The 26322-nt window shown below is 43.0% G+C and overlaps 1 protein-coding gene across 1 annotated transcript in view; it reads right to left on the bottom strand.

The window, feature by feature from the left end:
* Positions 1–26322, bottom strand: part of NELL1 (neural EGFL like 1) — a 360979-nt gene that overhangs the window by 9813 nt on the left and 324844 nt on the right. The window contains 2 exon segments of the mRNA XM_068147804.1: positions 2861–3054; positions 12351–12491. Of these exon segments, the coding sequence (XP_068003905.1) occupies positions 2861–3054; positions 12351–12491 (335 nt within the window).

Below are 26322 nucleotides of genomic sequence, written 5' to 3'. Positions count from 1 at the left end.
CAGCCTTGAGAAACACAGAGAAAGCAACACCTTTTCTTTTGCTATTAACATATAGCATTTTATTAGTACACTTCCTCCTTAGCTTCCTCACTGAATCAGCTTCATAAGCATCAGTGATGTGAACACACAATTGTTCTTATCAAAGGAAAATATGACACTCAAGGGAATTGCTGTAAGGGGTGACTCAAGTTTCCACAGAGCCCCAAAGCCATTTTGGACAGAAATCAGACCCTGCAGAAACCAAACCACTAAACAGTTCCTACCCTCAGGAACACAATTCTCCTTGACACATCCTCCTGCTCCCAGTACTGTGCTTTTTTCATGCAAGGAATGGGAGGTTGTTTTTATCTGAGGACAGATTCAAAAGCCTAGATACAGCCAGAGTGCACAGGATAGGCTTAATGTTTTTTTGTGGGAGAGAGAAAGAGGTCCTGCTCCTCTTCATATTTCTACTAGTCTTCAATTTGATTGTGTATTAAATCCACAAGGGTTCAGGGGGATGCTAGTATAAGACACATGAAATACACTTAAGGTACTACATTAATTTATAGTTTTGATAATTTATGCTTTTGCAAATGTCATTCAGATGAATGAGGATGGTTTGAAGAGACAGGGTCTGATGAAACACTGAAATAACCCTCTGTGCTTCAATAGTGTCACTTTGCTTCTTTAGAGAACTGAAGTAACACAAGTTCTCATATTCCATAGCATCCTACTCCACAAATAACCTTTACTTACTCCCTTTGCATCAGACCAGTTAAGATATTTTCAAGTTGAGATCCGTGTATGGATGCATCCATCTGACTTTTCCTAATAGAACCAGAGCAACAGAAAAGCCAAGAAGAAAACTATACTAATTCAAGTCTGAAATGCTGATTTGTCTCCTAGATAAATCAGGTGAGTAGGACCATTTCAAAGTCTGAGTGTGAAGTATAAGGAATTATTTAGCTACCCTCTGCCCTTTCCCTCGCTGAAAATTGAGCAGGCTGCAAAAAGGCCAAGCAGGGCCAACCCTCTGCACAGTGACATGAAAAGGAGAGAGTCCTGCAGCAGTTTGGAGGAGCAGTCAGGTGTGCTGGAAGCTATCACAATTGATAAATATATGTTTCAATAACATATTTCAATAAACACTGAGTGAAGACTTTATGTTCTGCCTGGGATATGACAGAGGGGAAGCTCTCCCTGTTTTTCCTCTTGTACAGACAAGAATTTGTCTCTTGAAACAAGCAGCTACAGGAACGAAATGAAATGTGAATGTTAATTCACAGGGGGGAAAGAGTAGAAAGTGAGGAAGATATAAAGGAAGAGTCATAGCAACAAACAGTGCCAGGCTTAGTTTAAAATATCTATGTGCCAGTTAATCATTTTGTGTATTTTCATATACTAATAAGAGCATTCAGCAAAAGAAATAAGTGCAATGAGAAATGGCAAATAATGCAAATTACAAGCAATCTAAAATGGGAATTCTAATAGTTCTAATTCTGCAAAGGCAGACCAGATGTCTTCACATATATTAAACTGTTTATTCTATTGAGTGGAAATCCTTTGAAAAGCCAGCCAGTTCCCCAAGATTACAATAAAAGCTTGATGTATATTCAGTGGAGTTGTACATTTAGCTTCTGAAAAGAGGAGTTTTAGGGAGCTTGAGGCTTGAAGTAAAAAATATAGCAACTAACAAGAACACATTCCCTTTTGAGCCCCAGACAGCAGCGTACTTTGTGGATTCTATTCACTCTAAAGTCTTAATTTTCTCTCCTGCCCTACTCTTGCAGTACAGAAATGATGAGGCTTTCAGCTTCTTGCAACTTCAAAACAGCTCTTGCCTGCTTTCCAGTCAAACCCTCTAATGCTTCCCTGGCTCATAAGCATTGGAATATGGAGACTGAAAGGCCAATTCTCATGCTCTATATTCATCTTTTCACAGTGGCCAAAATCTCATTTTACTTACAGTTGTGCAAGGGCCAATCGTGTTCGGCTACGCCTAAGGACAGCTTTACCACTGCTATGAATGTATCCAGTCACAGTGGCCACAAAAGTCCAACCCTCCCTTGGGTTGGTGCATTTCTAGCCATGTCAGCATTGCTCTTTTAACTAATAAAAACAAAGCAAGCAGAGTTAAATTTTGTTTTAACTTGGTTAATTCAATCATAAAAGAAGTGACAGTTTCCAGAGGGAAAATTAAAACCCTGATCTACGAGTCAGCTCCAAGGTAGATGTACTTATTCTACGTCTGGCTTCTCCAAAGGTGCAGAGAGAGCTGTGCTGCTCAAACAGGAAAGCTGCCCACACAGCCAGGCTGGGATAAGGATGGCCTTCACCCTTCTTTAACTGAGAAAATGAAGTGCCTGCTGCCAGGTCCTCTCACCTTTGACTCATACTCTGACCTTTCCTCTCACCCAGTTAATTCACATGTATTCCAAGTAGAGAGAAATGCCACTGAAGGAAGGTGGTTGACTACAGTACTTGTCCTGAGAGGCATGCTCATGCCATAGACTGAATTGTTCTCAGTGTTTCCAGTAAGCATGCTAATCAATCTGCACAGTGTGTGGAAGTTAACACAAGGCCCTCCTCAAGGCATGTTCTGAGTGGCTCAGGTTCAAAGGTGGCATGTTAGAAGCTCAGCAGGGGAAGCAACTACCCAGCTATGCCCATGGTTGTGCAAAATCAGGAGAAAAGTTGATTTCCCAGGAGGATTTTCCCCATCACAGCTTCAGTACCCCCAGCAGAACTTACCTTTCGCCTCAGCACCTTTGGCTGAGGCTAGTATTATTGCCAACACCAGTGGCACTGAAACATTTGGCTTCTGACACAAGCTCAGAGGATTAAAGCACTCCTGAAACCCAGAGCAGCTGGATCTCACCTTGCAGGAACAAACGGAGCATCTGTCCTCCTTCAGGGTCCACACCTGCCCGTTCCGCTTGAAGCCGCCTTCATGGGGACAGTCTCCAGTGCAAGATGGTCCAGATGGACAAAGACAATCAAACCCTCCTGCCAGGTTCACACAGGCTGAATCATTCCAACAGGTGTGGGTCTTTAAGGCACACTCATCGATATCTGCAAAACAGCAGATTTATAATCTTTGGGGCATTTACCTTTTTCTTTTGTTTCCCAGGGGGCAAATTTTATTCCTGTATTCAGTAATCATTGCTCATCTGCCTTGCTGGTGGAACAGGGTGAATTCTTTCTGCTATCTGCTATATTTACTTGCCAGACATTAAACATTGATTATTTTACATTATTCTTAAGTGTTTGTTTTGATTACACTAAGAATTCTTAAACTACCTCCAGCAGGCTTAACTGTGAACGCCGAGACTGACCTACGTAGCAGAACTGTGTATTGGTGCTGAGCCTGAACCTTCAGACAACAGTGGGGAGTTGATTTCCCAGGGACTGGAAACTAGTGACCATCCAGAGTGACTTTCTGTCAATCAGACCTTTCTGTGTTCTGGATCACACACCAGAATAGAAGCACACTTAAGTTCTTAAGTTTCTAGCATGACCAACATTCTGCATGCTAAAAGCGATCAGCTGCACCTTCTCCCGCTGCTGGCAGGTGCAAGTGAAGGAAAAAAATGAAAAAGAGAGGGGGAAAAAAAATGAAATTGGAGTAAAAAAAAAGAAGTCTTAGAACAAAGCTATGCAGGAAAAGTATGATTTAGCAATGACAAAGGAATAAGTAACAAAAGAAAACCATTATACACTTGAGAAAAGTGACTTACAGCATCTGATTAAAATTGCTTTTGGAGGGTAAAGTATAATTATGCAATATGAATTTTCCCAGGGAATTAATGCAGTATTCTTTTTCTTGCAGAAGCCAGGAGATTTTTAATCACTCTGTTACAAGCAGGTATTTCTTTCAGAAAATAACTTTGGGCTGTTCTTAATCCACATATTGACAGATTGTCCAGAGAGCATAGCAGTAAAGTGGTGAGCCTCTGTGGTTCCAACGTGAACCATGAAAACTTTGGGCAACAGCGGGAGGAAGGCTGAAGAAGAAAATCCTTTAGAAGTATGTGATAGTTTCTATCATGAAAATCCCAGAATGCTATTACATGAATTCAGGAATTACAAGGAAGAGCCCTCACACTTATAATTCTATTAGATTATTAAATTACCCTTTTGCTAGGATGAAATTTGGCACTGTTGAATATTACCCAAATACTTTTAACTCCTCTCTAGAATAATAGTTTTAAAAATGCAATAGATTAAAAAAACCAACAACCAAAACAAACAAAAAACAGCCCCCCAACCAACTCTCTGAAGTCTATTTTAGGTCAGATGTGATGGCCTGTTGCCCTACTTTTTAAACAAGTGCCACAGGTTCATGAGTCATCTCCTCAGAAAGTCAGATATTAAACAGTCCTTCACAATACTCAGTCTGCTGAAGGAAACTCTCTCTGACAAGCAAATGACTAAATTCCCTCTGATCTGGTTAGTAAAAATCCTGATTTCAATTAATAAACAGTCCAGGAACAAGCAGAAATGTGGTGGTGATCAAATGCACAACTGAGCCAGAAAATGGCCTTTCCTCTTCCTGCTTCTGGATGCAAAGAGAAGCTGGAGGCAACTGCAATGCAGAAGGGCTTCCCTCCTGGGCTAACCTTTCAGACAGGCCTTTGTCAAGAGACGTTCCCAGTGGCCTGACAGCCTCAGAGGTGCCTAAAAATGGTGTCTGAGCTGCCAAAAAAATTCCATTATTGCTCTAATGCACATCTTAGCACTAAGCACCTGGAAGGTCCACTACAGTGGTGTAAAGGTGCTGCACTAAGAAAAGCTAAAACATGTAGTTTACTGCTTGATGAGTGCCTGAGTATCACAGGTAGTAAAAACCCATGAAGAATGGTGTGAAGAGAGCTACAGATATGAAATTAATTATACTCAAACAGCTACTGTAAGCCTTATAATATTCTTGAAGATATCTTGTTTTCCTTTCAGTAGACTTTGATTTGTATCTTCTGGTGAAGACAAAGCTGTAAGTGAAATATTCACTTTGACTGTGGTGATTTCCCCAAGCATCATCAATATTCTCTTCCTCATCACATTTAAGAGCCCCTTGAATAGCACATATATAGGCTGTGGCAGGATCACAGTGCAGATTAGAAGGGTAGCTTTCACAGTTCCAAACTAAAAGGATTTCACAGATGAATATAAAGCCATATTGCCTACAGAGTTCCATGTAATTGCTTTACTTATGACATGGAAATCTAATTCTGTTGCCGTGTAATTCAACAGATTTATGGAAGGCCAGATGTTAGCAATTATATAAACTAACATTTTTCATATCCTCAGTAGCACAGACCTGTTCACACTGCACAAAGCCAACTTCAGCTGTTACACGTACCCAAAAGGGAAGGACACCCGGTTTATGCACTGCCACTGCTCTTCTCTCTTTAGGATGCATAAAAAGGATGTCCCCATTAAGAGGAGCCCAAACTGGTAAATGGGACATTCTTGACAAAGAAGCCAATCAAGCAAAGCTGAGTAACATAGCATGAACATAAATTCCTAATTGCTACTCAAGTTTGCTCTTTTTCTCCCCGTTCTTTATGCAAATGATGATTTCTTATGATTTGATGGCATTTGTTATTGGAAATTTTTAGCCATTAATCAAATATAAAAGGCTTGGACACTGCACTCATTTCCAGCTGAACTTTTAATAGAGCTAATTTTCTGAGAACATCCCTTTGGCGGTGTTTTTTTTTTTCCCTCCGTTGCTGATTGCATTTCTGAAAGTCAGAACAAGCAGCCAATGTTCTCAGCAGCTTGAGAAAAAGAAGTTACAAGCATAACATGTTTTTACAGAATACAGAATTAACCAGGTTGGAAAAGACCTTCGAGATCATCAAGCCCAGCCTATCATCCAACACCATCTCAGCAACTAAACCATGGCACTAAGTTTTTGTCCCTTTCGCTCTTTTAGCCCCAAACCACATTACAGGGGTGGGGAAGGGAAAAAAATATTCCCATACTGTTAGCTCCCAATTAGCTGAAGAAAGTACTTCATGGAGTTCAAATGGACGTGCTCACGTTGACACAAGATCAGCATGGAGATGGCTATGCAAAACATGGAACAAAGCGCTCATATTCAGTGGGAAATTTCTCCTAACAACTGGAATCAATGTGGCTGCTCCAGTGGTGAAAAAGCCAGCCTACTTTAAAATTCTGAACATGCCCCCAACAATCTTCTAAATGAATATGAATATGAAAATGATATGATAAGACTCTTGCATATAGATTATTTTTATATATTATTCAAATCCTTGCTCAGCTCAAATTCCCCACACTCCCATCAGGCTTCATTTGCTTTTCCATAACTGCTCTCAGAAGATGGAGGCCCCAAACTGGAACATTTAATGATGGGTAAGCCAGAACCACACACATCTTATTTCCCATTATAAACCACTGAGTAGGAAAAAGATGAAATATTACTTTATAAATCAAGGAACTTTGAGGGACAACAGGCAAGCACATATGTGAGCCAGCAAAGAGACTCTGTAGCCTTTCACTGTTTATAACACAAGAACAAGATGTCTCACTTGACTTGTGGGGGGGGTTTGTTCTTTCAAGTAATCTGTCAGCCTGTGAAACAATCTCATTTTCACACCTGGAACAGGACTTTGCAATCCTACTCATTATACTGAAATAAATCTCAGGCAGACTACTAATTAACCCAAGAAAAACTGGCAGAGCTTTATTTTCCACCCTCCACACAGTTCCTTTTCAAGGAAAAGTGAGGATACAGTGAAACTGTGGACGATCAGAAACTTGTCTGCAATGCTAAACTTATGTTCAATCAACAGCTTATAGCCAACAGCAAAGTGATTATTGCCCAGCTATGTCATCTCAAGCACTACAGAGGACTATCACATAACTGATCAAGATTGTCACTGCACAAACACTCCTAATCTGTGCTTCGTTACACAAATGCACAGCAACAAGTACCCGATGACATGTTTTCGCTGCAACGCAACTAGTCACATTCTGTGGCTAGGAAAAGAAAGACAACAAACCACCCAGGATGTGCTCATTTCCCAATATACCCTCCATGTGCATAAAGATAGCTTGGTAACGTGGGAGACAAGAAATAAGAGTCAAAATGGAATCATCTCCTGAGATGCAATTTCCTTTTCCATCCTTTTTTTTTTGGCAGTAACGAGAAGTAATTTGCCTCCAATACACTGAGAGGTCCCACAGCCACTGTGTTGGAATGGGGTAGAAGACAAGCATGACTGTACATATCAACACAAGTTCATTAACTTGGTTTCACTGCAATTTGAAACCAATCCCTAGCTGCTTCATTGCTTAGTTTTCAAGGCTATTCAGGTTTTAATGGTATGACTTTTCTATAGCACCTTAATAAATGTGTGCAGGCGAGTCATGCAGTGTGGTGCTCTGTAATATCATGATAAGCTGTTGCAGAAGAAAGAGCCTTACTAATGTGCTAATTTTAACTGTTATGGTACATTAAGCCATTATGGTATAATGTTAACATGAAAAATATATGCTGGGCTCCCTAGCCAATGTATGTACAAGTTAACTAAACACTGTTTTGACATACAATTTTTTACAGGCAACTTGGTACTTAATTTGTTTGCCTCCTTTCCAAATCCAAAGGATTTGGACTTGTCTCTGGAAAAAATAAATAAATCACTAAACAGGTTCATTTTTAGTTAGAAAACCCCTTTATGATAGTACTTGTGTTCTATATAGACATAATAGCCTATTAAAGAACGTTGCATAGCAAATTAGATTCTGATTACAGGATTTACTAATGCTTTCCAAGACAGACAGTAATAACTACACACAATTAGCTTGAAGACACAGAGCACAACTTTCTCTCAGAATACAAGAATCTGAATTTACTGAATGGAAAGTAAGCAAAACCCACAGACACAGAGTCTGATATTGTGAGCCTTAGCAAATTATACAAGCAGAAGAAAGTCATAAACAGCTTCTGGAGTCAGGCTGGGATACCCTGTACCACATGCAAAGCTTTCTGTCTACATATCACTTCTCTAAGGGCAGACAGAAAAGCAATTCTTTGGCACATAGGAAGGTGTTCATGGATGGGTCTAGCTTTTTCATAGAATCAGTCAGGGTTGGAAGGGACCACAAGGATCATCTAGTTCCAACCCCCCTGCCATGGGCAGGGACACCTCACACTAGATCAGGCTGGCCAGAGCCTCAGCTAGCCTGGTCTTAAACACCTCCAGGGATGGGACCTCAACCACCTCCCTGGACAACCCATTACAGGGCTTCACCACTCTCACAGTGAAGAACTCCCTCCTCACGTCCAGTCTGAACCTCCCCACCTCCAGCTTCATTCCATTTATGCTCAGCACAGGAAAGGGGCAAAATAATCTTAAAGGTTATTGTGGTGAGGGTTTATACAATGCTTACCTTATGAGGCAGCAGTGTCTGGCAACAGGCATTTAGTGCAGGGGAAATAAAACAGCCAGTTCTTTCAAGATAGTATCAGCAGACAGTAGTTAATACTGGGATATGTATCATAAACCAACTCATAGTGCTCAAGGAAGTATTTTTGTTTGCCTTCAAGAGTAGCAAAGCTTCTATTAAAGAAAGAAAACTAAAATACAACCCAGCAACTATAGCTACATATCTTAATTGCCAAGCAAACTTTGGTAGCAACTTAGTCTAAGCAATTGTCTCTTGTCTGCAAGCAGTATTCTTGATAGCATATTGTGAAAGGCCAGCACCTCATAATAATGCTACTGCTGGAAATTAAATTACCTTCTCTTAATCCAAGCCAGCTCACCATCACCTTATCATCTGCCATCTTTTATAAAAGCATGGCCATGGAAGTATAGTCCCCTTCCAAAGCTGCCTTCAGTTGATATTTTGAGCAATAACAGAGTTTTCCCAGGCTTGAAGTAGCCTGGCTAAGCCATACATCCTTATTACACAAGCTGCTGTGCAATATTATGACTTTCCTTGCTACATCTGTTGATTTACACATTTGTCCCCTGCCAGGTGACAAACTCCACTGTTTTCTCCTACTCAATGAGAATAAAGCTTTTAGAAGCAGTGAAGTATCTCACCACTTCCCAAATAGATGTTAGTTTTTAAAACGCCCTGCAAGCACTGCAGAGACTGCAAGCAATGACTTGGCTCCAAGTCCGCCTGCACATAAACAGAGGGACAGGACCAAGAGATACACAGCAGCATCCAGCAAAAAAGTAGAAGGGCTCTCCAGAGGGACCTTGACAGGCTGGACAGATGGGAGGAGTCCAAGAGGATGGCATTTAACAAGTGCAAGTGCCGGGTGCTGCACTTTGGTTGTAACAACCCCATGCAGAGCTACAGGCTGGGGACAGAGTGGTCGGAGAGCAGCCAGGCAGAAAGAGACCTAGGGGTACTGATTGACAACTGACTGAACATGAGCCAGCAGTGTGCCCAGGCAGCCAATAAGGCCAACGGCATCCTGGCCTCCATCAGAAATAGTGTGGCCAGCAGGAGCAGGGAAGTCATTGTGCACCTGTACACTATACTGGTTAGATCACACCTTGAGTCCTGTGTCCAGTTCTGAGGCCTTCAATTTAAGAAGGACATTGAGAATCTTGAACATGTCCAGAGAAGGGCAACGAGGCTGGGGAGAGGCCTCAAGCACAAGCCCTGTGAAAAGAGCTGGGGTTGTTTAGCCTGGAGAAGAGGAGGCTCAGGGGAGACCTTATTGCTCTACAACTACCTGAAAGGAGGCTGTAGACAGGTGGGGGTTGGTCTCTTCTCCCAGGCAACCAACACCAGAACAAGAGGACACAGTCTCAAGCTGCAGCAGGGGAAGTTTAGGCTCCAGGTGAGGAGAAAGCTCTTCACAGAAAGAGTAATTTGCCATTGGAATGTGCTGCCCAGGGAGGTGATTGAGTCACCATCCCTGGAGGTGTTCAAAAAGGGATTGGACGTGACACTTGGTGCCATGGTTTAGTTAGTCATGAGGTGTTGGGTGACAGGCTGGACTTGATGATCTCTGAGGTCTTTTCCAGCCTGATTGATTCTATGAAAAGCAGCCTTGGCCTTGGACAATCTGGAGCTGAGTGCTCCCTCATACTACCTCATAATTTTCACATGTTGTTGTTATTATTTTGTGGGGCAGAGTTTCTTTTTTCCTTTTTCCTTTCTTTTTATTTTTCCTTTCTTTTTTTCTTTCCTTTTTAACTTATGTTCTTAGTCTATTTATTGTTCTCCAAGTTCTGTTCTTCAGGGACAAAGAATAAACGTTTCAAAGCATACTGAAGAACAATGGCCCAACTCTCAGATACATGTTAGAATTCCAGTACACAGCCTGCAAAATGTGCCAGGGCAAAATGCTGCTGCTAAGCTCTTTTATCTGAAATAGAGTGAATGACTCTGGCCCTGACTCTGAATATTCCACCATGCAAACAACCTCTGCAAGGTGATGAAAATCAATGCTCAAGAAACAAGTTTTAGCTAGAATCTTAGTGCTGCCTGTCATTTTAACCAGTTCTTAGTTGCACTCTGAAACAAACACCGAGGTTTGAAATTCCTTTGTCAATATGGGCCTGCAGAATCTTTCAATTAATTGTTAATTGGTTAGCTAGTATAACAAAATAAGACAAACTGGTTTATTCTCTTCCTCACTAGTCCCCTGCAGCAGATGGTTTAGGGAAGCTATTTAGTTAAAACAACCCCACTCATTTCACATTCTGTTTACAACTTGCATATGGCAGGTCGTAAACCTTACGAACTTCCAGCATGCTGCGTGGGTCAAAATGAGGGCAGTTTGTTTTCATCAAAACTCATCCCTTCAATCTCTACAAAATACAGAGTATTTTGGGCTCCTTTTTGCTGAGAGGTAACCAAAGTGTCCTTTTCTTTAACAGCACTGCAATGGAAGCTATGTTGACCTTTGCAACAACTGAGCCTAGATATGGGGTGTTCAAAACCACAGTCTTGTCTGCACCTACCTTTTCCTGAGACCACCCTGATCGTCCTTGGCCCAAACCTCACTGACAAGGGACAGGGTTCCTCCAGGGAAGTAGCACAACATGGTGTCATTCATAGTCCAACATGATGGCATTCAACAAGTCCAAGTGCCAGGTGCTGAACTTTGGTCACAACAACCCCATGCAGCGCTACAGGCTGGGGTATGAGTGGCTGGAGAGCAGCCAGATAGAAAGAGACCTGGGGGTACTGGTTGACAGCAGCTGAACATGAGCCAGCAGTGTGCCCAGGTAGCCAAGAAGGCCAATGGCATCCTGGCCTGGATCAAGAATAGCATGGCCAGCAGAAGCAGGGAAGTCATTGTGCCCCTGTACTCAGCATTGGTTAGGCCACACCTTGAGTCCTGTGTCCAGTTCTGGGCCCCTCAATTTAAGAAGGACATTGAGAGACTTGAATGTGTCCAGAGAAGGGCAATGAGGATAAAGAGAGGCCTCGAGCACAAGCCCTGTAAAAAGAGACTGAGGGAGCTGGGATTGTTTAGCCTGGAAAAGAGGAGGCTCAGGGGAGACCTTCTTGCTCTCTACAACTACCTGAAGGGAGGTTGTAGCCACGTGGGGGTTGGTCTCTTCTCCCAGGCAATCAGCACCAGAACAAGAGAACATGGTCACAAGCTGTGCCAGGGGAAGTTTAGACTCGAAGTGAGGAGAAAGTTCTTCCCAGAGAGAGTTGTTAGCCATTGGAATGTGCTGCCCAGGGAGGGCACAACACCATCCCTGGAGGTGTTCAAGAGGGAATTGGACGTAGCACTTGGTGCCATGGTTTGGTAGTCATGAGGTATTGGGCGACAGGTTGGACTTGATGATCTCTGAGGTCTTTTCCAACCTTATTGATTCTATGATTCTAAATACTGTACACAGAGAGTTTGATCCTATTTGCACAATTTAAAGTTGAAAAAAAAAGAAAAAAAAAAAAAAATCAAAAGCAAAGAAGCTGCTAAATAATGGAAAACAAACTGAGCAAAGCAACAGGGACAGCCCCCAAATGTGTCTTCACATCACTTTCCTGAAATCTGAAAATGGAAAACCAACTCTTCCCCTTTGGTGGCCTCTTTTACTCCCCAGAAGGCCTACTTTCCCTTCAGCCTTCACAGCGACTTACAGTGATAAATGGCAAAGCACAGCAAGTCACTTTTTGGATCTCCAGCTGCCTCCCTCCTGTAATAACCATTCAAAACCGTGACGCGTCTTGAACCAGCAGCCATGCCGCCCGGCTGGGGATGCTGACAAACAGACACGCTGCCTTGCATTCTCATTTTAGCCTTAAGCATGGTAACTGCTCAGGACAGAGTCTCCGTAGTCATTTTGTAACACCATGCAGAAGAAGGAAAACAAACCGAGAGAAAAGAAAGCACTATGCTGATCATTGCTTACCAACACAGGACTCCCCGGAAAGAGAATAGCTTCCATTGTCATGGAAACCGCTTCTGCACTCACAGTGGTACCACCCTGGGAGGTTAACACAGCGTGAATGGTTGTGACACTCAATGATCCCCTCTGCACACTCATCAATATCTGCCTCAGAGAAAAACACAAGCCAGCCAGGAAATTAATTTCCTTCGACATCAATGCTTTAGGTTTGATATTTTTTGTTGTTGTTATCATTTTGCTGCTTTTTGGTTTGTTTGGGGTTTGGTTTGTTTGGGGTTTTTTTTGTTTTGCTTTGTTTTGTTTTAGTTTTAGTTTTGGGTCTGTTTGGTTTTGGTTTTTTTGTTTGTTTGTTTCCCCCTCCCACCCCCCCCCCAAAATCTTCCTTTAAGAGATGGATGAAGGTTTATTATGGTTCCCAACGACACACACTTCAAACATGACTCACATAACAACAATAAAAAGAGCAATGATACATCATGGCATTCGATATTTACAAGACGTTCATTTGTACCATGATTGGTTTAAAACACAAAGCAAACATGCACATTTCTTTGGTCTTTCCTTTTAACTCAGAAGTTGCATTTTTGTCTGTGCACACGAAGCACTGCACAGCAGGTCCTCCTCTGAAAGGGCAATTTCAGCAATCCTTCTGCTTTACAAACTGGAGGCCCCAGAACACCTTGGAAAGAAAGAACATTTTCTCCCGGATTTGAGTTTCTAGTGTTCAGCTGCCACGCTGGCAGCTCTCCGGCACTTAAGGCGCTCGGAGCACTTTGCAAACAATAGTTAATCTCTTTTGTTTGTGCGATCAAAATAAACACCTAGCGCAGGTACGTAACGAGGTGTGACAAAAAGGAAAAGCAGCCCGGGTTTCAGCTGCAATCAAATATTTAGCTGGAGAAGAGTGACAGCGAGTCTGAAGCAATGGCAAGGCACAGCGAGATGAAACCCCTGCCGAGCGGCAATAAATGTGCTCTTTTTACGCGGGAGTTGTTACAATTGCTGTGCCATGGTTAATAGAGACCTCATAATTGCCAGTAACCTTGGTTAATCACGGCTGGCACCTGGCTGCTTCTCCCCTTTGAGCATTTTTTTCAGCAAATTTTCTAGGGCTGTAATTAAAATTAGCAAATTAATTGTATGTTAACCTTGCAGTAATTTAAGAAGCTATTATGTTTTCATTCCTCTATTAAGCTCAAGGTTGGTTTAATATTTTTTTTGTATTTTTTTTTTTTTAATCTTGGACAGTTTTCAGCTGGGTACCTTATCAGTTACAGTGAATCTCAAATTGTTCACCCTTGTTAGCCATTTTCACCCATTAAGACATTTTTTTCTTGGCAACCAGCGCATTTCAAACACGCATCAAATTGTGTAAGCCAGACACACAAATGTGGGGAAAACAGGTTCTGAAACAGCATTTAGCTCTGCAAGGAGAAAAGAAGAAATATCTCATGATCCTGATGCAAGACTGAGGTAAGGTTATTAAGTAACCACAGACTGTAGCTTTTATCTCAATTTACAGAACACACAGGCCAATATGGTTTCATGGACTGCCGTGGAGCCCTGTTGATGTACACTGAATTGATCTGAACAAAGCATCCTTCAATACAATTCCATTTTCTTACATCTTGCAAGCAATACCACAGGAAAGCTCAAGCCTTCCTCATTTAAGTAACAATATTTATTCTTGTTGAAATACAGCTTAAACCGATCCCTCTTCTAGTTTCATGTTCACCCTCACTTAAGAATAGAGCAAATTATCTACATAAACAGGGTTAGAACCACTACTTGTTTCTAGATTCATTCAGCTCCCATCTAACAATAAAGTCAGTTTTTAAAAGCTTTAAACTCTGTCACTGCTGCCACCTTTTCTGTACTTTTTATTTCGTGGAAGCTAATTTTAGTGTTAAAACACTGCACAAATCTAGCTGTCCATCAACAATGAGCGCTGCTTGCAAACTCAGACACTTTCAATTCATTACAGCAAATGGAATTTATAACCATGATCTTTTCACATGTCAAGGCTGATGGAACAAGTTTAATCCTATTTGGAAAGTGAATGACTTTGCCATTGCAGGTCAACTGCAAATGAATCCTTCTTGCTTTCTTCTCTTCCCAGTGTTGAATCAGTGTTCCTGTTTAAAGATTGCTTCCTTGGGTCAGACCTGTGTTGGACCTCTATCCATTCCATTTTACATTTTTAACTTACCAAAATCAATAGAGTTTTTCTAAAGTTCATTTCTAAACCTGTGCCCTTTGGAAAGTGTATTTGATTTCAGCTTAGGGTGTAGGACACAACTGCCTGGTAGATCACTTTTCAGAAAGCCTGTCTGCTGGGATACCAAATCTAAGCAGCAGTTTACTTCATGAGAGAAGAGTGTCAGTGTAGGAGACTCCATAGATTGTGTCAGGAAACAAAACAATAGAGAGAGCTGCCTCAAGACTGGATGGCTTTATTGTGGCAGTGCCTTAACTGGCTATAGCTTCTGTCCTCTGATGTTCAGGGAGACAGAAACCAACTTCTTCAACCAGGAGAGCCTGAAGAATGGGACTTGCTTCCAGTTGTATAGGTTCTTCTTTTGCTTTGCTCTCCTCCTTAACTCAATGGAGTCACACCAGCCATTGAGAAAGAAAAGGAGATCATTTATGGGCTGCTTTGGAAAAATCTGGCACAAAAAACATCACTGAGGCAGAAGTAATTAAGAGGGGAAAAAAATATCTGCCAAGCTCTGCTGCCTGTCACTACCTCTCCCTTACCAGAGCTGCTTCTAGCTCACAGGAGGTGCCCTGATCCTCTCCTCTCCAGGTTAAGCTCAGCAACCCTCTTTGCTCCCCAGCCCAGCCTTCTGCTGCATGTGTGTGTGTGCATACTGGACATGGGCTGGGGTGATGGTATGGGGAGAAGAACAGCAAAGCAACCCTTCTGCTCCTGCATGTATTCCTTTGGCAACACGTCATTAGCAGCACCACGCGACGCAGTATGTATGAAGAGTGGCAGGAACAGGGAAAACCATTAGCAGCTTCTCCATCTGTCTAATACATGGCAGTTTCTTACTGCCATATTTTAAATCATGTATAAAAAGGCTAAAAGGGAAAAAAAATATGCTGATTAGGTCTGCAAGCTTCTCCTGTGATCCTGTGCATTATCTGTACCACACGTGTAAATCTCTCCCTGCAGGTGTAGCAAAGTATTAGGGGTTTGGTTTAGATTTTCAGAACGATTGAAGATCTTTGTGATACCAAGAGAAAACTGCAAATAACAGCTTTATAAAATGGTGTGTCATATACTGTGACATTACTTAGTTCACTTAATAGATCATTTCCATCTGGGTGCACTATGGCTTTTGAAAATGCTTTTTTTCTGGGGATCTTTTTCTGCCAAGGAAGCTGTTGCTACATATAATGGCCAGTTCAGGGAAATAGAATCAATTCACCTTTCCTCATCATTGCTTTTCTATCTTCGGATCCTAGCACTATACTTGCATAGTCACCTCAGGATTAACATCTTTCTATCCCGGTCTGGGTTGGGATTTTGCTATAAAAACTTGATCTCTATATGCAATATTTATGTGTGGTTTGTGTGTGCAGATGCTTACCAGAACACTCTCTATATATCTTCTTCATAAAAGTTATGCTAAACTGAAATGAGGGTGTATATCTCTGACCTCACAGGGAGAACAGCACAGAAATTATGATTCTGCAAAGGAGCACAGAAAAACCTGTCCAGAAATTCTGCAATGACATGGGCCAGAGGAAACAACAGGTGGACAGTTTTTCACTGGGTTCCCATGCTTTAGGTCTTGTCCTTGCTCAGGGCTCCGGGCAGCAGTGCCCCAGACTGTGCCTTCACACAGCATCATGACATCCCACCAGGGATGGAGGAACCTGGGTCTTCACAAGCACATCTACACCTTGTTATCCCATGTGACGAAGCCATGCTCACAAAAGTCAGAGCAAACATATTCACTGACTCACAAATCAGCATGGGCTTTCTGCAGGCCTGCTGTAAGAGCCAGCTAGACCTAAACAGAGTGCTTGTGAGAAACAGCCAATTTAATATTTCCTTGGGAACTGAACATTATCCATAACCTTAATTTGCCTCTGCAAAATGTACTTTATTAAATGTACTTCCCCCTCTTCCCCCCCCCCCCCCCGCCCCCCCTTTTTTTGTGTGTGTGTTGTTTGTTGTTGTTGTTGTTGTTTTGGGGTGTTTTTTGTTTCTATCTGTAATTCAACATAAGACCCTGTGGAACTACTTTTGCAGTGTTTTCATTCAAGCCCTCTTACAATGTCCATGGTAAAAGGAGAGTCTGTACAGACAGTTCCAGTGCCTGCTTTTACTCCACTCAGTTATTTAACTGTCATTAGTACAGAATTGTTAATGGATCTGGCAACACTCCACCATAATGGCTTTGCAGAAACCCTGAAATGGTACATTTTTGTGTTGGAGAATAAAGGCACCAGTTGGTTTTGAATAAGATCTTGCAGGATGTTAATCCTGTCCTTTAAGGGCAGGTCTGTAATTTTTACTTTTAGCATCCCAACTTCTTGCATTATTCATAAAGGTATTTATGCAGACAAGATAAATAGGATAATTTACCTCAAAATAAAACACAATGGCTTCAGAAGCCCAGTGGAAAAAAAAGTAAAATTAAAATAATTCAATCTGTTCTAATGCCTCATCACATTTAAGTCACTGTGTGATAATACTGAAAGGGAAACTGTTCAGTGTCATGTAATAGCTAGCAATCTACACTTTCAATGAGACAGAAGGGTTTTATTATAAAAGTGTCTGTTCATCAAACTCCTACTGTGCTCTTTTTCATGAAAAGAAAAAAAAACAGTAATATAAGATCCTTATCTTTAACTCTCTGTTGATCAGGAGACCTCTAAGAGGAACAGCACACACTAACAAGGAAGGATCGCAGAGGTCGCAGGGTTCCCCAATTAAAACTGCACCCTGACAGTTAACTCTGCTAGCTCCAGAGCATTACAGCTCTGTTTTCCACCTTGGAGTAATTTCCTTCAGCGTAAAAATCACTAGAAAATATTCACCCAGCGAAGCAAGGGCTGAGTTCTATGTAAAATAGAGCCTTTGCTCATCTTCTGCTCTTGCATGAGCCTCACTTCCAGGAGACAGAGATAGCAGGAAAGGGACGCTGCTGACAGCACTGTGCAAACAGCTTCCCCGCTGCAAAGGCCTCGTTCGACTACTTCAAATAAACCCTGAAAGCAAAGACAACTACTTTGGAGGAGCAGAGATGAAAAATTCTCTCTAAAAAAAACAAAAACAAGCCATCTCCCACCTGCCTACCTTTATGTCAAAATCAGTTGATGCAAGCAAATAATAATCCTGCTGTTTTACATAAACTTCTGTAAAGGCTGGATTTTATCCTTTAGTATGAACTCTTCTGTTGGCTCCACCATCAAGTCTCTACATTAGATCTGACAATACACTACAGTTATCAAGAAGGGCCTGCATTTATTTTTGAACATATACAATACAGAGATGAAATACATCAACAGCCACCAGTAAAGCCTGCTAGATTTTCCCAGCTCAAAGTTGACAAGGCTACAAGATGCTGACTCTGCCACCATGCTATGGTCCAGCATGCCTGGAATCTCTACAGTACCAGTACAGCAGAATAGGATAGGATAGGATAGGATAGGATAGGATAGGATAGGATAGGATAGGATAGGATAGGATAGGATAGGATAGGATAGGATAGGATAGGATAGGATAGGATAGGATAGGATAGGATAGACCGGAAGAGACCTTCAAGATCATTGTGTCCAACCCATCATCCAACACCATCTAATCAGCTGAACCATGGCACCAAGCACCCTATCAATTCTCCTCCTAAACACCTCCAATGATGGTGACTCCCCAGGCAGCACATTCCAATGGGCAATCACTCTCTCTGTGTAGAATTTCTTCCTAACATCCAGCCTCTTATTATTATTTAGCTATTAAACAAATGGTAACTTAGAATCATGGAATCATTCAGATTGGAAGAGACCCTTGAGATGATCATGTCCAACCATTAACGCTACTCTACCAAGTTCACCACTAAACCACATTGCCAAGACCCACATCTAAATGACCTTTAAACACATCCAGGGATGGTGACTCAGCCACCTCCCTGGGCAGACTGTTCAAATGCTTGACCACTCTTTCAGTAAAAAAATTCTTCCTGATGTCCAGCCTAAACCTCCCCTGGTGCAGCTTGACGCTCTTCCCTCTTCTTCTATCACTAATTACTTGCAAGAAGAGAGCAGCACCTACCTCCCTATATTGTCCTTTCAGGTAGTTGTAGAGGGTGATAAGGTCTTCCCTCAGCCTCCTCTTTCTCAAACTAGATAGTCCCAGTTCCCTCAGCTTCTCTCCATCAGACTCTTTGTCTAGGCCCTTCACCAGCTTAGTTGCTCTTCTTTGCACCTGCTCCATCAAGCCCCTCAACATCTTTTAGAAGAAGAGAGATAACTAAAATTAAGTTAGATGTGAATAATGACTCTTCTGTCCCTCAACCTCATGAGGTCAGTTCATCCTTAAGACTAAAGAGCTCTAAAAAAATCAGGAAGGCCAGGGCAGACGTCTGCCTGAGCTCTCTCTATTGACATTTTTAATCATCAATTTCTTGTCTTATAGATTGAAGTGTCTTGGGTGATAAAGATTCCCCCTCTCTGTGACTGAAGCCAGCAGCAGGCTCTGAAATACTTGCTTGGGAAATTATTCCTTGACATTTAGCCTCCTTTTTTTTAATTACTTTCACTTTAACTCATTAGGAGATTTGGGGCAAACAATCAGCACCAAATAACATATTTCTTTCTCCTCAGCACTCCCGACTGTTTTCACAGCCATTTTAATTGCATTATATTTATACTGGCCTTTGCAGTTCCCTCTCAAGCAGGAATAGTTTTGCTGGAATAACTGGTACAGGCTTTGGTGCATTTTTCTATTTGGAGAGCACAGCACTAAACCCACAAAACTTTCATGTTTGTCAAGGTGATGAATACAACTCCAATTTATAACCAGCCCCACGCAAACAGTGCAACGGTACTAAATGGCCTTCAGGGATGGATGAAGGTGTGCCCCCCCACTCATTGTAACTAAAGAACAGCTGTAATATGTTTTATTGTGGAACTCTGGGTTGGTGTTATGGAGTCTTTTAATCATCTGAAACTCCTCTGCAAAATTTGAATGAGGAGTGTAACAATACCAAATGCAATTCAGTTGGTATCTGAATCAGAACGCGGCCTGGTTGTACCAGCAGGTGTTAAGATTAATTTTTTTTAACATATACCTTATTGTGGCCTTCCAGTATCTGAAGGGGGCCGACAAGAAAGCTGGGGAGGGACTTTTTAGGGTGTCAGGTAATGATAGGACTAGGGGGAATGGAAAACAAATAGAGATGGGTAGATTCAGATTGGACGTTAGGAAGAAGTTCTTCACCATGAGGGTGGTGAGACACTGGCACAGGTTGCCCAGAGAGGTGGTGGAAGCCTCAACCCTAGAGGTTATTAAGGCCACATTGGCCTTGAGTACTCTGTCCAGTTCTGGGCTCCTCAACTTAAGAAGGACATTGAGACTCTTGAACATGTCCAGAGAAGGGCAACGAGGCTAAGAGAGAGGCCTCGAGCACAAGCCCTACGACAAGAGGCTGAGGGAGCTGGGTTTAGCCTGAAGAAGAGGAGGCTCAGGGGAGACCTTCTTGCTCTCTACAACTACCTGGAGGGAGGTTGTAGCCAGGAGGGGGTTGGTCTCTTCTCCCAGGCAAACAGTACCAAAACAAGAGGATACAGTCTCAAGCTGTGCTTGTGTTTAGACTCGAGGTGAGGATAAAGTTCTTCACTGAGAGAGTTGTTAGGCATTAGAATGTCCTGCCCAGGGAGGTGGTGGAGTCACCATCCCTGGAGATTTTCAAGGGGGGATTGGACGTGGCACTTGGTGCCATGGCTTAGTAGTCATGAGGTCTGTGGTGACAGGTTGGACTTGATGATCTTTGAGGTCTTTTCCAACCTTGTTGATTCTATGATTCTATGGATGTGGCTCTGAGTAACCTGATCTAGTGTGAGGTGTCCCTGTCCACGGCAGAGGGGTTGGAACTAGATGATCCTTGAGGTCCCTTCCAACCCTAACAATTATATGATATAACATCTAATTTATTAAAATTGCTTTTTAATACATGCTCCAGGATGTCTTTATCAGTTTAGTGCATGTCTCTCTCACACCTTCTTATTCATCTGTGTATGCCAAACATGCAGACCACTTGGGGCAAGCAACCTAAAGGACGTGGATGGTCTACACAAACGTCACTTCACAATACTGAAGCTGAAATAAGAGAGGTTTATTCTCATATTTAAAGATAGCTGGCTGCTGTGGGAAATAAGAATCACAGCCAGACTGCTCAGTGGAAGCTTGTCAGAAATATGCTAGGCAGGGTGAAGAACTATTTCAGATTTAGTATTGCATCTAAGTTTCTGTTACAAACAGGATTTTAACTGTCACTCTTCAAGCCAGGAACAGGATGACTTTATGAGTAGGTAAAGTTCCAAACTGAGGCAGAGACTTTCTGTCAAATTTGAGGCCTATGGTCAACATATCTCTGAAATTCCATCACTCTGAAATGAGCAGAACCGTTAGCCCAATGGTTATTGTATTTGGGATCTGCCCATGTCTTGGTAGACAAGATCAGGCTTGATATAGCTGGCTTGGAGGGAGGTGCAGGAACATCAAGCCCATCTGCAGACTCCAACCACTGCTGGACAGATGGTTTGCAACTTCAGCACAAAAGCTTACCTCACTGCCTGCTAGCATCTTGTACCTGCTGGCAATATCCCACAGCTCTCCAGGAATGCTCCTCTCATACTTCCTTGACATTATGCTCTTCCTAAACATACCAGACCACTTCATCAAGACCCTGAATTCATTACTTTTCTACCTACTTAGGCAGAAATATTGTGTCTGATCTCCATGCTATGTATACAAACTCAACTGCAGGCCACAAGGAATGGGGTATTTAATTAGTTTATATCACTTTCTACAGTAGCACAGAGCCATATCAGGTGCAATTTACAGGTGAGATAACTAAGGCAGACTGATAAAGCAAATTGCCCAAAGTTGCCCAAAGCTCATGTTCAAGAAGCTACTCAACCTTGTAATTCCAGTCTACTGCCCTGTCATTTAGGTCACTATATCTCTATTCCCTCTAAATATGCTCTCAAATAACCAGGATGAGGCAAGGCCAAGCTTTCCTTCCCCCCCATAACTCGTGAACCCTGGCTTTATTTTTCAGAATCTTCAGTACATTTATCCTTGATTACTAATTCAATTAAAATGGAATTGTATCTGCATATATTATACAGGAGCAGCTATTCAGAATATTAGATCTGAGTACTAGCACCAAATGAGAGAACAAGATCAACAGGAGAGGTCTGTGGTGTCAACAGACTCTAATCAGTGAAGCCCTCAGCACACACAGGTATACTTTTATACAGCTAGAATTGTGTAGGTTAAAAAAAACCCCAAGATTTCAAATCCATCCTTAGCAGCACAGTATTCTTGTGCACAAAGCTGCTTTAAGCCATTCAAAGAATAACTGCTCCAAGTTTGGATCCATTTAATTTATAATCACTGGCAAGAGCACACTAAAAAACATATTACAGCTTTCAGAGTTACATGTCAGAAAAAAATCTCTGTGCCATAATACAGTCAATATCTGCAATCTCTGATGTAAAGGTTAATGTATTAACTAGTCCATGGTGGCCAACAAGCTGGAAACCAGCTTGGCAGAAAAGGAGGTGGGGGTCCTGGTGGACACCAAGTTGAAAGCAAATGATATCTTTATCTGCATTAGGAAAACTAGTGTCAAGTGATCACTTCCTTCTACTTGGTGCTGGTGAAGTGCAACTGGAGTGCTGGGTCCAGTTCCTACCTCCCCAATACAAGAGACACATGGTCCCTTCAAGAGACAAGAGGTCCCTTCCAACCTTAACCATCCTCAGCAGGAATTGTCACTCCCACAAAAACTGCTAAAGTAAACTGGATGAAGGCTGCAAATTGTTTCACCAGAGCTACAAAGGATGAACACAAGCTCTTACAAAACAGGACACTGCTAGCAGCCTACTTCATGCACAGCCTTTAGGTACAATGCATAACCAATGTATCACTCTGACTACCACTTGAAAAGCTTAAGTTCAACATCAAAAAGTCCCAGCAAAGTACTGTCAAGTGATCCTTTCCTTCTGCTTGGTGCTGGTGTGGTGCAAGTGGAGTGCTGGGCCCAGTTCCTGCCTCCCCAATACAACAGACACATGGCCATACTGAAAAGAGTGCAACAAAGGCCCTCAAGGGTGAGGGTCTGGAGTATGTTACATATGAGGACAGGTTGAGAGAGCTGGAACCAACTAGCCTAAAGAGGAGAGGGCTCAGAATATTACCAACACATATAAATATCTGAAGGGAAGCTGCAAAGAGGACAGAGCCAGGCTCTTTCCAGTAGTGCCCAGTGATAGGACCACAAGCAGTGGGCACAAACTGAAAGGCAGAAGGTTCTGTCTCAATGCCAGGATGCATTTTTTCAGCATGAGGGTGACTGAGCACTGGCATTGGTTGCCCAGGGACATTGTGGAGTCTCCATTCTCAGAGATATTCAAAAGCCATCTGGACATGCTCTGGGCAACTGGCTCTAGATGACCTTGCCTGAGCAGCAGGGCTGGACAAGAGGATGTCCAGAGGTCCATTCCAACCTCAACCATCCTGTCACTCCGTGATCCTGTCTCAGCAGGAATTGTCACTCCCACAAAAACTGCTAAAGTAAACTGGATGCAGGCTGCAAATTGGTTCACCAGAGCTACAAAGGATGAACACAAGCTCTTACAAAACAGGATGCTGACTAACAGCAATCTCTACCCAACTCACCAATTGTCTGCAGTCCAGTGCACTGCACAAAAAGAATCATTCAGGTGACACCGACTCATTGTATAAAAGCTTCACTGATGAGCCTCAGCATTATTATCCACTGCTAGCAGCCTACTTCATGCACAGCCTTTAGGTACAATGCATACCCAATGTATCACTCTGACTACCACTTGAAAAGCTCAAGTTCAACATCAAAAAGTCCCAGCAATAGCCTATTATCTTATCTAGAATGTCCTGCGACAGAGAATAAATGCTCACTGCTGTGCATTCCTCAGTGATTTGCTTCAATCAATTTTCAAATGACCCACATGATGAGTCCCCCTCCACTTCATTGGGAAGATTACAACACAGCCCAACAATGTTAAGAAGTCCTTTTGATTAGTTTGAGCTTTTACATGAGGTTCAGACACAAGAACACTGGCCAGAACAATTTCACTGCTAACAGGAGGCAGCAGCTGATGAGAAAATGATAAAGGGTACGTTTTCTTCACTGTGGCTGGGGTGGGTGAGTGTTGGTCATGCTCCTGAAAATTCCCATGTACAGCACTGTGCCAAAAGGCACACGAAGCAACGAGAAATTGTAGGTTTAAAGTATAATAATGTGCACGCCCTGTAGCACCCCTGAGAGTTTAATAATAATGGGAAATGTTCTCAATTAGGGGTTTTTTTTGGTGGCTTTTTTTTTATTTTTTTTTAAATCTTGAAATGATTAATAGCTTCAGAATAGCATTTTCATTCATACAGCAATAAACTCTCCCAAGGAAGCAAACCTCTAAACAAGCAGTGTAAAAAGAGCTCTCGAGATGGTAAGCGGAGTACCATAAACCTCTTTGCATCCTTAATTAGTTTCATAGTTTCATTCAGGGTTGGAAGGGACCACAAGGATCATCTAGTTCCAACCCCCCTGCCATGGGCAGGGACACCCCACACTAGATCAGCCTGGCCACAGCCTCAGCCAGCCTGCTCTTAAACACCTCCAGGGACGGGGCCCCAACCACCTCCCTGGACAACCCATTCCAGGGCTTCACCACTCTCATGGTGAAGAACCTCCTCCTCACATCTAGCCTGAATCTCCCCACCTCCAGCTTCATTCCATTCCCCCTAGTCCTATCACTACCTGAGATCCTGAGAAGTCCTTCCCCAGCCTTCCTGTAGGCCCCCTTCAGATACTGGAAGGCCACAATGAGGTCACCTGGGAGCCTTCTCTTCTCCAGACTGAACAGCCCCAACTCCTTCAGTCTGTCCTCATAGGAGAGGTGCTCCAGCCCTCTGATCATCCTTGTGGCCCTTCTCTGGACACCTTCCAGCACCTCCACATCCCTCTTGTAATAGGGGCTCCAGAACTGGACACAGTACTCCAGGTGGGGTCTCACCAGGGCTGAGTAGAGGGGGAGGATCACCTCCCTCGACCTGCTGGCCACACTTCTCCTGATGCAGCCCAGGATCTGATTGGCTTTGCAGGCTGCAAGAGCACATTGAGAGCTCATGTTGAGCTTTTTGTCCACCAGCACCCCCAAGTCTCTCTCCTCAGGGCTACTCTCCAGCCAGTCACTGCCCAGCCTGTATTTGTGCCTGGGATTGCCTCGACCCAGATGCAGAACCCTGCACTTGCCCCCATTGAACTTCATGAGGTTGGCTTGTGCCCATCTCTCCAGCCTGTCCAGGTCCCTCTGGATGGCCTCCCTTCCCTCCAGCGTGTCTGCTGCACCACACAGCTTGGTGTCATCAGCAAACTTGCTGAGGGTGCACTCAATGCCACTGTCCATGTCACTGACAATGATGTTGAACAAGCCTGGTCCCAGGACTGATCCCTGAGGGACTCCACTTGTCACTGGCCTCCACTGGGACATGGAGCCATTGACAGCCACTCTTTGGGTGCGGCCATCAAGCCAGTTCCTTATCCATCTAGTGGTCCACCCATCAAACCCATGTGTCACCAGTTTGGAGACTAGGATGTGGTGCAGGACAGCGTCAAAGGCTTTTCTCAGGTCCAGGTAAATGACATCAGTTGCTGGACCTGAGCAAGAAAATAGTTCAGGAAGGTCTGGTCAATACAGTGAAAATAAAATGCATGCTTTTGGAGAATACATGAACACTGTTTCATAAAGATGGTGGCATTTGTGGGGGGTCTCCCCCTCACAGCATTACATGGGTTGCAATGGCTTTCGTGCAATGAAGGAAGCCGTGGGAAATAAGAAGGGTGTGCAAGTGACCCTCCACCTGTTAAATACCAAAAGGCTGTTCGAGAAGTGAAATCATCATCATCACAGAATGGCTTAGGTTGGAAGGGACCTTAGAGATCATCTACTCCAACCCCCCCACCATGGGCAGGGATGCCTCTTGACTAGACTTGGCTGCTCAAGTCCTCATCCAACCTGGCCTTAACACCCCCAGGGAGGAGGCATCCACAGCCTCCCTGGACAACCTATTCCAGAGTCCCACTGCCCTCACACTGAAGAACTTCTTCCTAAGGTCCAACCTAAATCTATTCTCGATCATCTTGAAACCATTCCCCCTTGTCTTATCTCTGGACACCCTTATGAAAAGTTCCTCTCCAGCCTTCCTGTAGATACCTTCAGGTATTGGAAGGAAGCTCTCTGATCTCCGTAGAGTCTTCTCTAGGCTGAACAACCCCAGCTCCCTCAGCCTATCCTCATAGCAGAGGTGTTCCAGCACTTGGATCATCTCTGTGGCCCTCCTCTGGACCTGCTCCATCAGGTCCATGCCCTTTTTATCATGGGGACACCAGAACCAGAGTGTTTGAGGTGGGGTCTCAGAAGAGCACTGTGAAGGGGAAAAACCCTCTCTTGCCCTGCTGGCCACACTCCTCTTGATGCAGCCTAGGGTATGATTTGCCTGCTGGGCTGCAGAACACATTTTTAAACTGTAAACATTTCTGTGCATTTTCAATCAAGTTGAAAAATTCCCCCCCCAGAAAATTCAAAATTCTTGGTCTACATTAATTAAAACCAAACCAAACCAACCAAAAAAAATCACAAATCTTAAAGCCCCTCTTAAAATCAACTTCCCATTTTACAGGCAATTCCAAACAGA

Source organism: Melanerpes formicivorus, unplaced genomic scaffold, assembly GCF_026170545.1.
Source record: "Melanerpes formicivorus ecotype bairdi unplaced genomic scaffold, bMelFor1.0.p_v2 SCAF_16, whole genome shotgun sequence".
Lineage (NCBI taxonomy): Eukaryota > Metazoa > Chordata > Aves > Piciformes > Picidae > Melanerpes > Melanerpes formicivorus.
This window is presented reverse-complemented; position numbering and strand designations above follow the sequence as displayed.